General features: G+C 42.7%; 1 protein-coding gene across 5 annotated transcripts in view; it reads right to left on the reverse strand.

Moving 5' to 3' along the window:
* Nucleotides 1–17,512, reverse strand: part of scml2 (Scm polycomb group protein like 2) — a 69,521-nt gene that overhangs the window by 50,097 nt on the left and 1,912 nt on the right. For 3 of the 5 annotated variants that reach the window (XM_071330808.1, XM_071330807.1, XM_071330804.1), the window contains exons 2-5: nucleotides 16,027–16,088; nucleotides 1,256–1,353; nucleotides 1,086–1,169; nucleotides 921–991 (exon numbers count right to left, since the gene is read on the reverse strand). In XM_071330808.1, coding sequence (XP_071186909.1) covers nucleotides 921–991; nucleotides 1,086–1,169; nucleotides 1,256–1,277 — 177 coding nt within the window. In that variant the 5' untranslated portion in view covers nucleotides 1,278–1,353; nucleotides 16,027–16,088. Of the gene's footprint in view, nucleotides 1–920; nucleotides 992–1,085; nucleotides 1,170–1,255; nucleotides 1,354–5,286; nucleotides 5,445–16,026; nucleotides 16,089–17,512 lie in introns of those variants that run through there. The other 2 variants (XM_071330806.1, XM_071330805.1) reach the window with 2 other exon arrangements.

Below are 17,512 nucleotides of genomic sequence, written 5' to 3' on the forward strand. Positions count from 1 at the left end.
AAACGGGACTGGGGGAGAAAGGAGGACAATGGATCAGTCATTACTGGGAGGGAAACGGGACTGGGGGAGACAGGAGGACAATGGATCAGTCATTACTGGGAGGGAAACGGGACTGGGGGAGACAGGAGGACAATGGATCAGTCATTACTGGGAGGGAAACGGGACTGGGGGAGACAGGAGGACAATGGATCAGTCATTACTGGGAGGGAAACGGGACTGGGGGAGACAGGAGGACAATGGATCAGTCATTACTGGGAGGGAAACGGGACTGGGGGAGACAGGAGGACAATGGATCAGTCATTACTGGGAGGGAAACGGGACTGGGGGAGACAGGAGGACAATGGATCAGTCATTACTGGGAGGGAAACGGGACTGGGGGAGACAGGAGGACAATGGATCAGTCAATAATGGAATGATTTGCTTATATGGGGCGACAGGTAGCCTAGTGGTTAGAGCGTTGGGCCAGTAACCGGAAGAAGAAAATAATCTGTCGTTCTGCCCCTGAACAAGGAAGTTAACCCACTGTTCCCCAGCCGCCAAAGACGTGGATGTTGATTAAGGCGGCCCTCCGCACCTCTGATTCAGAGGGGTTGGGTTAAATGCAGAAGACACGTTTCAGTTGAATGCATTCAGTTGGACAACTGACTAGGTATCCCCCTTTCCCTATCTAAACCTAATGTTATGTTAGGCAGAGTTTTATCTAAACCTAATGTTATGTTAGGCAGAGTTTTATCTAAACCTAATGTTATGTTAGGCAGAGTTTTATCTAAACCTAATGTTACCAAATTGTTGACACCTTTTCTAATCCTCTCAGATCTAGGAATGCATGGGGGGTTTAGGGGTTGATTTGGGATTGGACACAAGTCAAAAAGCACTTCCTAAAGCAGCCCATAGTGTTGTAGTTACTAGGTCATATCTACCTGTCTGAAACAGCTGGGAGAAGCGGCTGTGGATGACGTTTCCTTAAGGTACTCCTCCCAACTGAAGGGTTCTGGCAAAACACAAGGTCATAGTTCAAACTATCTGACAATCTTAGGTTACACTATATTGTGACAGAGAAGAACATTGCAGGACATGTTTAATACCATTAGATTTATCCAGAGAGGGGGGACCGGTTCCTGGAGAGGGGTTACTTCTCTCAGGTTTCTCCCTCCTCTCTTCTTTTGGCTCTGAAAAGGAGACAGTTCAACACCTCATTTAAACACTTTAGAGTAGAAAAGAACCAATTCAACACAAAGCATTAAAAAGTGATGACCTTTCTGAGGTGTTCGGCCCATTGTGACCGATGGTACCACCAGGTGCCAGGTGACCCCAGACCGGTCAATGTGCCACTACCGACGCGGTGCTGAGCCCCTAGAGCAGATACACAGAGAGAGACATTTATTTGTTAACCTGTATTTAACCAGGAAATCCCAATGCATGTTTTTCTTAACCTTTATTTAACCAGGAAGTTCCATTGAGGTCAAGATACATTTTAAACAAGGGAGACAAGTAGAGTTAGGCGGGGCCCTCTTTCTAGGTTGGTACAGCAGGCAAAATCTATATCCACAGCTTGTTTCAGCAAGAGTACACACACAGAAACATCTACTGGAGAAATATCTAACAGCAACAACTGACATGGAGGAGAATTTTGATCATCTTCATTGCCACAGCAACTAAAGCAGCAGAAGCTGGGAACAGGACACAGAAGGAAAAGGATCAGCGTTAATCACGAGGAACGCATTCTGAGGGAATGAAAAGCAGAAGTGGATTCCATCACTGACAGACAGTGTAATAATCTACTGGGCCTCCGGACCAGGCAGGCTTCTGAAGATCAAAGAGTACTTGGAGCTCTCCACAGCTGTCATGGCTGTGGACGGTACAGTAATATTTGCCATGTAGCAGACACCTTTATCCAAAGTACAGTAACACTGGAGTCCATGCTCTTGTACTAGCCCATACAGATGAGTTAGGACACCTTAAACAACTTTTACCGACATGAAAGGTGTTTTAGTCACGTCCAGAGTAGTGAAAGGAGCGGTTTTTAGTCACGTCCAGAGTAGTGAAAGGAGCGGTTTTTAGTCACGTCCAGAGTAGTGAAAGGTGCGGTTTTTAGTCACGTCCAGAGTAGTGAAAGGAGCGGTTTTTAGTCACGTCCAGAGTAGTGAAAGGTGCGGTTTTTAGTCACGTCCAGAGTAGTGAAAGGTGCGGTTTTTAGTCACGTCCAGAGTAGTGAAAGGTGCGGTTTTTAGTCACGTCCAGAGTAGTGAAAGGAGCGGTTTTTAGTCACGTCCAGAGTAGTGAAAGGTGCGGTTTTTAGTCACGTCCAGAGTAGTGAAAGGTGCGGTTTTTAGTCACGTCCAGAGTAGTGAAAGGTGCGGTTTTTAGTCACGTCCAGAGTAGTGAAAGGTGCGGTTTTTAGTCACGTCCAGAGTAGTGAAAGGTGCGGTTTTTAGTCACGTCCAGAGTAGTGAAAGGTGCGGTTTTTAGTCACGTCCAGAGTAGTGAAAGGTGCGGTTTTTAGTCACGTCCAGAGTAGTGAAAGGTGCGGTTTTTAGTCACGTCCAGAGTAGTGAAAGGTGCGGTTTTTAGTCACGTCCAGAGTAGTGAAAGGAGGTCGACTAAAGGAAGATCCGTTCAATGCAAAGAAAAAAACAGACAAACTGATTTTCTACAAATAACATGACCCAGGCTGAAGACTGAAGCCTCCAGACAGACAGAATAATAACATGACCCAGGCTGAAGACTGACGCCTCCAGACAGACAGAATAATAACATGACCCAGGATGAAGACTGGAGCCTCCAGACAGAATAATAACATGACCCAGGATGAAGACTGGAGCCTCCAGACAGACAGAATAATAACATGACCCAGGCTGAAGACTGAAGCCTCCAGACAGACAGAATAATAACATGACCCAGGCTGAAGACTGACGCCTCCAGACAGACAGAATAATAACATGACCCAGGATGAAGACTGGAGCCTCCAGACAGAATAATAACATGACCCAGGATGAAGACTGGAGCCTCCAGACAGACAGAATAATAACATGACCCAGGCTGAAGACTGAAGCCTCCAGACAGACAGAATAATAACATGACCCAGGATGAAGACTGGAGCCTCCAGACAGAATAATAACATGACCCAGGATGAAGCCTCCAGACAGACAGAATAATAACATGACCCAGGATGAAGACTGAAGCCTCCAGACAGACAGAATAATAACATGACCCAGACTGAAGACTGGAGCCTCCAGACAGACAGAATAATAACATGACCCAGGATGAAGACTGGAGCCTCCAGACAGACAGAATAATAACATGACCCAGGATGAAGACTGGAGCCTCCAGACAGACAGAATAATAACATGACCCGGGATGAAGCCTCCAGACAGACTAATAACATGACCCAGGATGAAGCCTGAAGCCTCCAGACAGACAGAATAATAACATGACCCAGGATGAAGCCTCCAGACAGAATAATAACTTGACCCAGGCTGAAGACTGAAGCCTCCAGACAGACAGAATAATAACATGACCCAGGCTGAAGACTGAAGCCTCCAGACAGACAGAATAATAACATGACCAAGGCTGAAGACTGAAGCCTCCAGACTGACAGAATAATAACATGACCCAGGCTGAAGACTGAAGCCTCCAGACAGACAGAATAATAACATGACCCAGGCTGAAGCCTCCAGACAGACAGAATAATAACATGACCCAGGCTGAAGCTTCCAGACAGACAGAATAATAACATGACCCAGGCTGAAGACTGAAACCTCCAGACAGACAGAATAATAACATGACCCAGGCTGAAGACTGAAGCCTCCAGACAGACAGAATAATAACATGACCCAGGCTGAAGACTGAAGCCTCCAGACAGACAGAATAATAACATGACCCAGGCTGAAGACTGAAGCCTCCAGACAGACAGAATAATAACATGACCCAGGCTGAAGACAGAAGCCTCCAGACAGACAGAATAATAACATGACCCAGGATGAAGACTGAAGCCTCCAGACAGACAGAATAATAACATGACCCAGGCTGAAGCCTCCAGACAGACAGAATAATAACATGACCCAGGCTGAAGCCTCCAGACAGACAGAATAATAACATGACCCAGGCTGAAGCCTCCAGACAGACAGAATAATAACATGACCCAGGCTGAAGACTGAAACCTCCAGACAGACAGAATAATAACATGACCCAGGCTGAAGACTGAAACCTCCAGACAGACAGAATAATAACATGACCCAGGCTGAAGACTGAAGCCTCCAGACAGACAGAATAATAACATGACCCAGGCTGAAGACTGAAGCCTCCAGACAGACAGAATAATAACATGACCCAGGCTGAAGACTGAAGCCTCCAGACAGACAGAATAATAACATGACCCAGGCTGAAGACTGAAGCCTCCAGACAGACAGAATAATAACATGACCCAGGCTGAAGACTGAAGCCTCCAGACAGACAGAATAATAACATGACCCAGGCTGAAGACTGAAGCCTCCAGACAGACAGAATAATAACATGACCCAGGCTGAAGACTGAAGCCTCCAGACAGACAGAATAATAACATGACCCAGGCTGAAGCCTCCAGACAGACAGAATAATAACATGACCCAGGCTGAAGCCTCCAGACAGACAGAATAATAACATGACCCAGGCTGAAGCTTCCAGACAGACAGAATAATAACATGACCCAGGCTGAAGACTGAAGCCTCCAGACAGACAGAATAATAACATGACCCAGGCTGAAGACTGAAGCCTCCAGACAGACAGAATAATAACATGACCCAGGATGAAGACTGAAGCCTCCAGACAGACAGAATAATAACATGACCCAGGCTGAAGCCTCCAGACAGACAGAATAATAACATGACCCAGGCTGAAGACTGAAGCCTCCAGACAGACAGAATAATAACATGACCCAGGCTGAAGCCTCCAGACAGACAGAATAATAACATGACCCAGGATGAAGACTGAAGCCTCCAGACAGACAGAATAATAACATGACCCAGGCTGAAGACTAAAGCCTCCAGACAGACAGAATAATAACATGACCCAGGCTGAAGACTGAAGCCTCCAGACAGTACAGACAGACAGAATAATAACTGGTCTTGTCTAACAGTTAGAACCTGTTCAAATGTAGTGCACATCCAATCTAACCACTGTCCCAGTGCAAGGTACAAAACAACAACACAGACAGGAAATGTGTCCACACAGCCAACTAGATAAGGCTGTTTTAGGTCGGTAACAATGAGCAATGGAGCCTAGACCACTCTGGTTCTACGGATATCTTACATTCTCAAGATGAAACCAATCACCAAAGAGGACACTCAAGGTGAGAAAACATCCAGCTAACCAGTAAAGTCCCAATTAAATCCATGTGATGGAAAAAGAAGAAGGAATTCTCTCTCTATCAACATCTCTCCTGAGCCAACAAAAATGTCAGGTTTAGGTTTTGCAGTGTAAGAGCTCTCTGTCCCTCTCCCCAGCCCCTCACCCTCTCTCGCTCCCTTCCTCCCTCCCCTTCTTAGATGTGGATCTCATTGAGCTTGCCCCAGCCATAAAGATTCCTAGCCTCTGTAAAAGGCCATTAAGCCATGTACATCTGGGGGAGTCTGTCTGGGGGAGTCAAGAACTCTAACATGAAAAGGATTCCAGAACCTCTCATTAACAGACAGACGATGTGTGTCTGCTCACTGGTCGAGGCCGCGTTCCATTCAGGAGGGCCACGCCCCCAGGACAGAGAGGAGTGGAGATGTCCCCACTTTACAACAGGAGAGGAAGTGCTAGTGTTTTAGTTAGGTCTCCTTCCTTATTACTAGAGGAGATGTCCCACTTTACAACAGGAGAGGAAGTGCTAGTGTTTTAGTTAGGTCTCCTTCCTTATTACTAGAGGAGATGTCCCACTTTACAACAGGAGAGGAAGTGCTAGTGTTTTAGTTAGGTCTCCTTCCTTATTACTAGAGGAGATGTCTCCACTTTACAACAGGAGAGGAAGTGCTAGTGTTTTAGTTAGGTCTCCTTCCTTATTACTAGAGGAGATGTCCCACTTTATAACAGAAGAGGAAGTGCTAGTGTTTTAGTTAGGTCTCCTTCCTTATTACTAGAGGAGATGTCCCACTTTACAACAGGAGAGGAAGTGCTAGTGTTTTAGTTAGGTCTCCTCCTATTACTAGAGGAGATGTCCCACTTTACAACAGGAGAGGAAGTGCTAGTGTTTTAGTTAGGTCTCCTTCCTTATTACTAGAGGAGATGTCTCCACTTTACAACAGGAGAGGAAGTGCTAGTGTTTTAGTTAGGTCTCCTTCCTTATTACTAGAGGAGATGTCCCACTTTACAACAGAAGAGGAAGTGCTAGTGTTTTAGTTAGGTCTCCTTCCTTATTACTAGAGGAGATGTCTCCACTTTACAACAGGAGAGGAAGTGCTAGTGTTTTAGTTAGGTCTCCTTATTACTAGAGGAGATGTCTCCACTTTACAACAGGAGAGGAAGTGCTAGTGTTTTAGTTAGGTCTCCTTATTACTAGAGGAGATGTCTCCACTTTACAACAGGAGAGGAAGTGCTAGTGTTTTAGTTAGGTCTCCTTCCTTATTACTAGAGGAGATGTCCCACTTTACAACAGGAGAGGAAGTGCTAGTGTTTTAGTTAGGTCTCCTTCCTTATTACTAGAGGAGATGTCTCCACTTTACAACAGGAGAGGAAGTGCTAGTGTTTTAGTTAGGTCTCCTTCCTTATTACTAGAGGAGATGTCCCACTTTACAACAGGAGAGGAAGTGCTAGTGTTTTAGTTAGGTCTCCTTATTACTAGAGGAGATGTCTCCACTTTACAACAGGAGAGGAAGTGCTAGTGTTTTAGTTAGGTCTCCTTCCTTATTACTAGAGGAGATGTCTCCACTTTACAACAGGAGAGGAAGTGCTAGTGTTTTAGTTAGGTCTCCTTCCTTATTACTAGAGGAGATGTCTCCACTTTACAACAGGAGAGGAAGTGCTAGTGTTTTAGTTAGGTCTCCTTCCTTATTACTAGAGGAGATGTCCCACTTTACAACAGGAGAGGAAGTGCTAGTGTTTTAGTTAGGTCTCCTTCCTTATTACTAGAGGAGATGTCTCCACTTTACAACAGGAGAGGAAGTGCTAGTGTTTTAGTTAGGTCTCCTTATTACTAGAGGAGATGTCTCCACTTTACAACAGGAGAGGAAGTGCTAGTGTTTTAGTTAGGTCTCCTTCCTTATTACTAGAGGAGATGTCCCACTTTACAACAGGAGAGGAAGTGCTAGTGTTTTAGTTAGGTCTCCTTCCTTATTACTAGAGGAGATGTCTCCACTTTACAACAGGAGAGGAAGTGCTAGTGTTTTAGTTAGGTCTCCTTCCTTATTACTAGAGGAGATGTCTCCACTTTACAACAGGAGAGGAAGTGCTAGTGTTTTAGTTAGGTCTCCTTCCTTATTACTAGAGGAGATGTCCCACTTTACAACAGGAGAGGAAGTGCTAGTGTTTTAGTTAGGTCTCCTTCCTTATTACTAGAGGAGATGTCTCCACTTTACAACAGGAGAGGAAGTGCTAGTGTTTTAGTTAGGTCTCCTTCCTTATTACTAGAGGAGATGTCCCCACTTTACAACAGGAGAGGAAGTGCTAGTGTTTTAGTTAGGTCTCCTTCCTTATTACTAGAGGAGATGTCTCCACTTTACAACAGGAGAGGAAGTGCTAGTGTTTTAGTTAGGTCTCCTTCCTTATTACTAGAGGAGATGTCCCCACTTTACAACAGGAGAGGAAGTGCTAGTGTTTTAGTTAGGTCTCCTTCCTTATTACTAGAGGAGATGTCCCACTTTACAACAGGAGAGGAAGTGCTAGTGTTTTAGTTAGGTCTCCTTATTACTAGAGGAGATGTCCCCACTTTATAACAGGAGAGGAAGTGCTAGTGTTTTAGTTAGGTCTCCTTCCTTATTACTAGAGGAGATGTCTCCACTTTACAACAGGAGAGGAAGTGCTAGTGTTTTAGTTAGGTCTCCTTCCTTATTACTAGAGGAGATGTCTCCACTTTACAACAGGAGAGGAAGTGCTAGTGTTTTAGTTAGGTCTCCTTATTACTAGAGGAGATGTCTCCACTTTACAACAGGAGAGGAAGTGCTAGTGTTTTAGTTAGGTCTCCTTCCTTATTACTAGAGGAGATGTCTCCACTTTACAACAGGAGAGGAAGTGCTAGTGTTTTAGTTAGGTCTCCTTATTACTAGAGGAGATGTCCCACTTTACAACAGGAGAGGAAGTGCTAGTGTTTTAGTTAGGTCTCCTTCCTTATTACTAGAGGAGATGTCTCCACTTTACAACAGGAGAGGAAGTGCTAGTGTTTTAGTTAGGTCTCCTTCCTTATTACTAGAGGAGATGTCTCCACTTTACAACAGGAGAGGAAGTGCTAGTGTTTTAGTTAGGTCTCCTTATTACTAGAGGAGATGTCCCACTTTACAACAGGAGAGGAAGTGCTAGTGTTTTAGTTAGGTCTCCTTCCTTATTACTAGAGGAGATGTCTCCACTTTACAACAGGAGAGGAAGTGCTAGTGTTTTAGTTAGGTCTCCTTATTACTAGAGGAGATGTCTCCACTTTACAACAGGAGAGGAAGTGCTAGTGTTTTAGTTAGGTCTCCTTCCTTATTACTAGAGGAGATGTCTCCACTTTACAACAGGAGAGGAAGTGCTAGTGTTTTAGTTAGGTCTCCTTCCTTATTACTAGAGGAGATGTCTCCACTTTACAACAGGAGAGGAAGTGCTAGTGTTTTAGTTAGGTCTCCTTCCTTATTACTAGAGGAGATGTCCCCACTTTACAACAGGAGAGGAAGTGCTAGTGTTTTAGTTAGGTCTCCTTATTACTAGAGGAGATGTCCCACTTTACAACAGGAGAGGAAGTGCTAGTGTTTTAGTTAGGTCTCCTTCCTTATTACTAGAGGAGATGTCCCCACTTTACAACAGGAGAGGAAGTGCTAGTGTTTTAGTTAGGTCTCCTTCCTTATTACTAGAGGAGATGTCTCCACTTTACAACAGGAGAGGAAGTGCTAGTGTTTTAGTTAGGTCTCCTTATTACTAGAGGAGATGTCTCCACTTTACAACAGGAGAGGAAGTGCTAGTGTTTTAGTTAGGTCTCCTTCCTTATTACTACAGGAGATGTCCCACTTTACAACAGGAGAGGAAGTGCTAGTGTTTTAGTTAGGTCTCCTTCCTTATTACTAGAGGAGATGTCCCACTTTACAACAGGAGAGGAAGTGCTAGTGTTTTAGTTAGGTCTCCTTCCTTATTACTAGAGGAGATGTCCCACTTTACAACAGGAGAGGAAGTGCTAGTGTTTTAGTTAGGTCTCCTTCCTTATTACTAGAGGAGATGTCCCACTTTACAACAGGAGAGGAAGTGCTAGTGTTTTAGTTAGGTCTCCTTCCTTATTACTAGAGGAGATGTCCCACTTTACAACAGGAGAGGAAGTGCTAGTGTTTTAGTTAGGTCTCCTTCCTTATTACTAGAGGAGATGTCTCCACTTTACAACAGGAGAGGAAGTGCTAGTGTTTTAGTTAGGTCTCCTTATTACTAGAGGAGATGTCTCCACTTTACAACAGGAGAGGAAGTGCTAGTGTTTTAGTTAGGTCTCCTTCCTTATTACTAGAGGAGATGTCTCCACTTTACAACAGGAGAGGAAGTGCTAGTGTTTTAGTTAGGTCTCCTTCCTTATTACTAGAGGAGATGTCTCCACTTTACAACAGGAGAGGAAGTGCTAGTGTTTTAGTTAGGTCTCCTTCCTTATTACTAGAGGAGATGTCCCCACTTTACAACAGGAGAGGAAGTGCTAGTGTTTTAGTTAGGTCTCCTTCCTTATTACTAGAGGAGATGTCTCCACTTTACAACAGGAGAGGAAGTGCTAGTGTTTTAGTTAGGTCTCCTTCCTTATTACTAGAGGAGATGTCTCCACTTTACAACAGGAGAGGAAGTGCTAGTGTTTTAGTTAGGTCTCCTTCCTTATTACTAGAGGAGATGTCCCACTTTACAACAGGAGAGGAAGTGCTAGTGTTTTAGTTAGGTCTCCTTCCTTATTACTAGAGGAGATGTCCCACTTTACAACAGGAGAGGAAGTGCTAGTGTTTTAGTTAGGTCTCCTTCCTTATTACTAGAGGAGATGTCTCCACTTTACAACAGGAGAGGAAGTGCTAGTGTTTTAGTTAGGTCTCCTTATTACTAGAGGAGATGTCTCCACTTTACAACAGGAGAGGAAGTGCTAGTGTTTTAGTTAGGTCTCCTTCCTTATTACTACAGGAGATGTCCCACTTTACAACAGGAGAGGAAGTGCTAGTGTTTTAGTTAGGTCTCCTTCCTTATTACTAGAGGAGATGTCCCACTTTACAACAGGAGAGGAAGTGCTAGTGTTTTAGTTAGGTCTCCTTCCTTATTACTAGAGGAGATGTCCCACTTTACAACAGGAGAGGAAGTGCTAGTGTTTTAGTTAGGTCTCCTTCCTTATTACTAGAGGAGATGTCCCACTTTACAACAGGAGAGGAAGTGCTAGTGTTTTAGTTAGGTCTCCTTCCTTATTACTAGAGGAGATGTCCCACTTTACAACAGGAGAGGAAGTGCTAGTGTTTTAGTTAGGTCTCCTTCCTTATTACTAGAGGAGATGTCCCACTTTACAACAGGAGAGGAAGTGCTAGTGTTTTAGTTAGGTCTCCTTCCTTATTACTAGAGGAGATGTCTCCACTTTACAACAGGAGAGGAAGTGCTAGTGTTTTAGTTAGGTCTCCTTATTACTAGAGGAGATGTCTCCACTTTACAACAGGAGAGGAAGTGCTAGTGTTTTAGTTAGGTCTCCTTCCTTATTACTAGAGGAGATGTCTCCACTTTACAACAGGAGAGGAAGTGCTAGTGTTTTAGTTAGGTCTCCTTCCTTATTACTAGAGGAGATGTCTCCACTTTACAACAGGAGAGGAAGTGCTAGTGTTTTAGTTAGGTCTCCTTCCTTATTACTAGAGGAGATGTCCCCACTTTACAACAGGAGAGGAAGTGCTAGTGTTTTAGTTAGGTCTCCTTCCTTATTACTAGAGGAGATGTCTCCACTTTACAACAGGAGAGGAAGTGCTAGTGTTTTAGTTAGGTCTCCTTCCTTATTACTAGAGGAGATGTCTCCACTTTACAACAGGAGAGGAAGTGCTAGTGTTTTAGTTAGGTCTCCTTCCTTATTACTAGAGGAGATGTCCCACTTTACAACAGGAGAGGAAGTGCTAGTGTTTTAGTTAGGTCTCCTTCCTTATTACTAGAGGAGATGTCTCCACTTTACAACAGGAGAGGAAGTGCTAGTGTTTTAGTTAGGTCTCCTTATTACTAGAGGAGGGCAATTCCACGATAACGGAATTACGCTTTGACTCCAACTTTTCACTTCAAAATGAAACAGACTTACGGTGTTATCTCCCTCAGTTTTTTATGCGACCACATTTTCCAGAACTCTTAAATATCTGCTCCGAATTAAGATTCAAAGATGCCTGCAGAAAGAATGGGGAGTCAGCTGTGCCTATGACATCACACCTTGAGTAAAAAATATATATTTTAAAGTTGGTTATTGAACTACAGTAGGTGAAGTGGATTTACATCCGTTAACTACAGTAGGTGAAGTGGATTTACATCTGTTAACTACAGTAGGTAAAGTGGATTTACATCCGTTAACTACAGTAGGTGAAGTGGATTTACATCCGTTAACTACAGTAGGTGAGGTGGATTTACATCCGTTAACTACAGTAGGTGAAGTGGATTTACATCCGTTAACTACAGTAGGTGAGGTGGATTTACATCCGTTAACTACAGTAGGTGAAGTGGATTTACATCCGTTAACTACAGTAGGTGAAGTGGATTTACATCCGTTAACTACAGTAGGTGAAGTGGATTTACATCCGTTAACTACAGTAGGTAAAGTGGATTTACATCCGTTAACTACAGTAGGTGAAGTGGATTTACATCCGTTAACTACAGTAGGTGAAGTGGATTTACATCCGTTAACTACAGTAGGTGAAGTGGATTTACATCCGTTAACTACAGTAGGTGAAGTGGATTTACATCCGTTAACTACAGTAGGTGAAGTGGATTTACATCCGTTAACTACAGTAGGTGAAGTGGATTTACATCCGTTAACTACAGTAGGTGAAGTGGATTTACATCCGTTAACTACAGTAGGTGAAGTGGATTTACATCCGTTAACTACAGTAGGTGAAGTGGATTTACATCCGTTAACTACAGTAGGTGAAGTGGATTTACATCCGTTAACTACAGTAGGATGAAGTGGATTTACATCCGTTAACTACAGTAGGTGAAGTGGATTTACATCCGTTAACTACAGTAGGTGAAGTGGATTTACATCCGTTAACTACAGTAGGTGAAGTGGATTTACATCCGTTAACTACAGTAGGTGAAGTGGATTTACATCCGTTAACTACAGTAGGTGAGGTGGATTTACATCCGTTAACTACAGTAGGTGAAGTGGATTTACATCCGTTAACTACAGTAGGTGAAGTGGATTTACATCCGTTAACTACAGTAGGTGAAGTGGATTTACATCCGTTAACTACAGTAGGTGAAGTGGATTTACATCCGTTAACTACAGTAGGTGAAGTGGATTTACATCCGTTAACTACAGTAGGTGAAGTGGATTTACATCCGTTAACTACAGTAGGTGAAGTGGATTTACATCCGTTAACTACAGTAGGTGAAGTGGATTTACATCCGTTAACAGCATTTTGGTCCCTGGCAATTCCCAGCCCTAGTAGGTAGGTATCAGTAAGAGCCAGGAGAGATGGCATGAACTGGAGAGAGAGAGATGTTGTCTTCACTGTCTTGCTCTGACCACCAGATGGCAGAAGACAGTAATGAGCTTAACATAACAGTATACCAGAGGAAGGAATGACAGTAGCAGGTGACACAACTGGTTTGTGACTACTATGATTTACCATTGTAGCCGATTCAATTGCAGTAATTCCATTACAGATTGTTGGGTAATTCCATTGTGAACTTTTATCTTAAAGATGTGGGTTTTTGGTAACGGAATTAGAACCCACTGGGCAAAAGTTGGTTTACTCAACATTGTTTCCATGTCATTTAAAAAAATAAAATAATTCAATGATGACGTTGAATCAGCGTGGAAAACTGATTGGATCTGCAAAAAGTTACCTTTTTTTACCCAACTTTGAACCTACATTTTTAGTTGAATTGACAACTCAACCAAATGTAAATCAAAACTAGACGTTGAACTAACATCTGTGCCCAGTGGGAAGGGCACAAGGCAATGTTTCTTAAACGTACAGAAGGCAAATCTCCAAAACTAAATCTAGGTGTTGATATTAGTTGGCAGGGGTCTTTACTGCAACATTACTGTGTTTTAGTTTATTTCTGATACTTTTCTGGACTTTTTCCTGCTAGATGTTTTCTAAGACTCCTTTTCCATCTGTTTGACCAGAAATCAAAGCCTTTGATTATTCCACATTTTTAGGATGGAAAATGGTTGAAGAATGTATATATGCCTTAATTTAAAAAAAAATATATATATATAGACTCTTAGCTTTCATTTGACATGCTTCTATGAACTTCACATGTTAGCGCTCATGTGTCCTTTTTAAATGGACCTGCCCAGGAGTAGACCACCGACAACCTGTTTTAAACCTAAATAATATATACAGTAATATCTGTGTGTGATGTCCATTTTGGAGGGTCAGAGAGAGCAGCTGACACTGGTCCTTAGCTTGGGGGGGACCACAGTAACAATACCATACTAAATAATACTGGCACTTTAATAACATCATATTAAATGGTTATAATGTATAAAAGGATGGTTATACCAGTAGTCCAACATATACCAGTACTGATATACACTTCTCTGATTTAGAAGATGAATAATATTATGACATAAACACCACTCAGGGATTATTGTTCTACTGTTCAGTTTTTGTTGTCATAGGAAGGAAACGTTCTATTATTACTAACCTGTAACATAGGGTGTCTTAAACTATGGGTAGGGTCCCAAAGGGGGCCCTGGGAATGTCAGGGGTGAGTCATGAGAATACAGTGCCTTGCAAAAGTATTCATCAACCTTGTCACTTGTCCTATTTTGTTTGCTTTACAACCTGTAATTTAAATGGATTTTTATTTGGATTTCATGTAATGGACATACACAAAATAGTCCAAATTGGTGAAGTGAAAAAAAAAAAAAATAGCTTGATTCAAAAAATATATATATATAAAACTGAAAAGTGTTGTGTGTGCATATGTATTCACCCCCTTTGCTATGAAGCCCCTAAATAAGATCTGGTGCAATCAATTACCTTCAGAAGTCACATAATTAGTTAAATATAGTCCACCTGTATGCAATCTAAGTATCACGTGATCTCAGTGTATATATACACACACACACACACACACACACACACACACACACACACACACACACACACACACACACACACACACACACACACACACACACACACACACACACACACACACACACACACACACACCTGTTCTGAAAGGCCCCAGAGTCTGCAACACCACTAAGCAAGGGGCACCACCAACAAGCAGTACCATGAAGACCAAGGAGCTCTCCAAACAGGTCAGGGACAAAGTTGGAGAGTATAGATCAGGGTTGGGTTATATAAAAATATCCAAAACTTTGAACATCCCACGGAGCGCCATTAAATCCGTAAATATAACATGGAAAGAATATGGCACCACAACAAACCTGCCAAGAGTGGGCTGCCCACCAAAAATCATGGACCAGTCAAGGAGGGCATTAATCAGAGAGGCAACAAAGAGACAAACATAACCCAGAAGGAGCTGCAAAGCTCCACCGCGGACATTGGAGTATCTGTCCATAGGACAGATTTTAGGTTTTAGGCTGGGTTTCTGTACAGCACTTTGAGATATCAGCTGATGTAAGAAGGGCTATATAAATACATTTGATTTGATTTGACCACTTTAAGCCGTACACTCCACAGAGCTGGGCTTTACGGAAGAGTGTCCAGAAAAAAGCCATTGCTTAAAGAAAAAAATAAGCAAACACGTTTGGTGTTTGCCAAAAGGCATGTGGAAGACTCCCCAAACATATGGAAGAAGGTACTCTGGTCAGATGAGACTAAAATTGAGCTTTTTGGCCATCAAAGAAAACTCTATGTCTGGGGCAAACCCAGCACCTCTCATTACCCAGAGAACACCATCCCCACAGTGAAGCATGGTGGTGGCAGCATCATGCTGTGGGGATGTTTTTCCATCGGAAGGGACTGGGAAACTGGTCAGAATTGAAGGAATGATGGATGGTGCTAAATACAGGGAAATTATTGAGAGAAACCTGTTTCAGTCTTCCAGAGATTTGAGACTGGGACGGAGGTTCACCTTCCAGCAGGACAATGAACCTAAGCATACTGCTAAAGCAACACTCGAATGGTTTAGGGGGAAACATTTTAATGTCTTGGAATGGCCTAGTCAAAGCCCAGACCTCAATCCAATTGAGAATCTGTGGTATGACTTAAATATTGCTGTACACCAGCGGAACCCATTAAACTTGAAGGAGCTGGAGCAGTTTTGCCTTGAAGAATGGGCAAATATCCCAGTGGCTAGATGTGCCAAGCTTATAGAGACATACCGGCAGGGGACTTGCAGCTGTAATTGCTGCAAAAGGTGTCTCTACAAAGTATTGACTTTGGGGGGGGGTGAATAGTTATGCAACCTTAAGTTCAGTTTTTTTGTCTTATTTCTTGTTTGTTTCACAGTAAAAAAAAAAAAAAAATCTACAAAGTGGTAGGCATGTTGTGTAAATCAAATGATACAAAAATCTATTTTAATTCCAGGTTGTAAGGGAACATAATAGGGAAAATGCCAAGGGGGTGTATACTTCTGCGAGCCACTGTATATCTATTATTACACACTATGTATTATTAGTTTGGGTTGTTGTAGGACGATTTGGGTTACAGAAGGACCATCAATTTCTCATTTGGGTCTCGAGGTGAAAAAGTTTAAACGGGTAGCGTTTTTACTCACCACGGTAAGAACACGGCACGGCCAAAGACTTAGTAACGTAGTTGTAGTCCCGATCTGGTTACCTATAAGTACAAACATAATAAATATGTAATAACCCAAAAACATTACTAACTTATTTCCGGATAACTTCTAAACTACCCACAATTTCTCAACGCCATATGGAGGATCTACTCTATACTAGCGAATTTAGCCCAAGCTGGCTAACGTTAGCCACACCTCATGCTATTCACTGACTTTGTGGCTGTGCAGTGGTGTAATGTACTTAAGTAAAAATACTTAAGTACTGCTTAAGTAGTTTTTTGGGCTATCTGTACTTTACTATTTATATTTTTGACAACTTTACTTCACTACATTCCTAAAGAAAATAATGTACTTTTTACTCCATACATTTTCCCTGACACCCAAAGGTTTTCGTTACATTTATATTGCTTAGCAAGACAGGAAAATGGTCCAATTCAAGCACCTATCAAGAGAACATCTCTGGTCATCCCTACTGCCTCTGATCTGGCAGACTCACTAAACACACATGCTTTGTTTGTAAATTATGTCAGAGTGTTGGAGTATGCCCCTGGCTATTCGTAAAAATAAAAATAAAAACGAAGAAATAGTGCCGTCCAGTTTGCTTAATATAAGGAATTTGAAATTATTTATACTTTTACTTTTGATACTTAAGTATATTTAAAACAAAATACTTTTAGACTTTTACTCAAGTAGTATTTTACAGGGTGACTTTCACTTGAGTCATTTTCTATTAAGGTATTTTTACTTAAGTATGACAATTGTGTACTTTTCCACAACTGTGGCTGTGTTATCTAGGTGGGCTGTGTTATCTAGGTGGGCTGTATTATCTAGGTGGGCTGTGTTATCTAGGTGGGCTGTATTATCTAGGTGGGCTGTGTTATCTAGGTGGGCTGTATTATCTAGGTGGGCTGTGTTATCTAGGTGGGCTGTATTATCTAGGTGGGCTGTATTATCTAGGTGGGATGTGTTATCTAGGTGGGCTGTGTTATCTAGGTGGGCTGTATTATCTAGGTGGGCTGTGTTATCTCCCGGGTGGCGCAGTGGTCTAGGGCACTGCATCGCAGCCGGCCGCAACCGGGAGATCCGTGGGGCGACGCACAATTGGCATAGCGTCGTCCGGGTTAGGGAGGGTTTGGCCGGTAGGGAGGGTTTGGCCGGTAGGGATATCTTTGTCTCAGTATGTAAAACAAATGTAATAAAATGTATGCACTCTACTGTAAGTCGCTCTGGATAAGAGCGTCTGCTAAATGACTAAAATGTAAATGTAAATGTAAATGTAGGTGGGCTGTGTTATCTAGGTGGGCTGTGTTATCTAGGTGGGCTGTATTATCTAGGTGGGCTGTGTTATCTAGGTGGGCTGTGTTATCTAGGTGGGCTGTATTATCTAGGTGGGCTGTGTTATCTAGGTGGGCTGTGTTATCTAGGTGGGAACCCTTTAACAAGCAGGCACCGGTGCCTTCGACAG

The sequence above is a fragment of the Salvelinus alpinus genome, chromosome 10 (genome assembly GCF_045679555.1).
Source record: "Salvelinus alpinus chromosome 10, SLU_Salpinus.1, whole genome shotgun sequence".
Taxonomy (NCBI): Eukaryota; Metazoa; Chordata; class Actinopteri; order Salmoniformes; family Salmonidae; genus Salvelinus; species Salvelinus alpinus.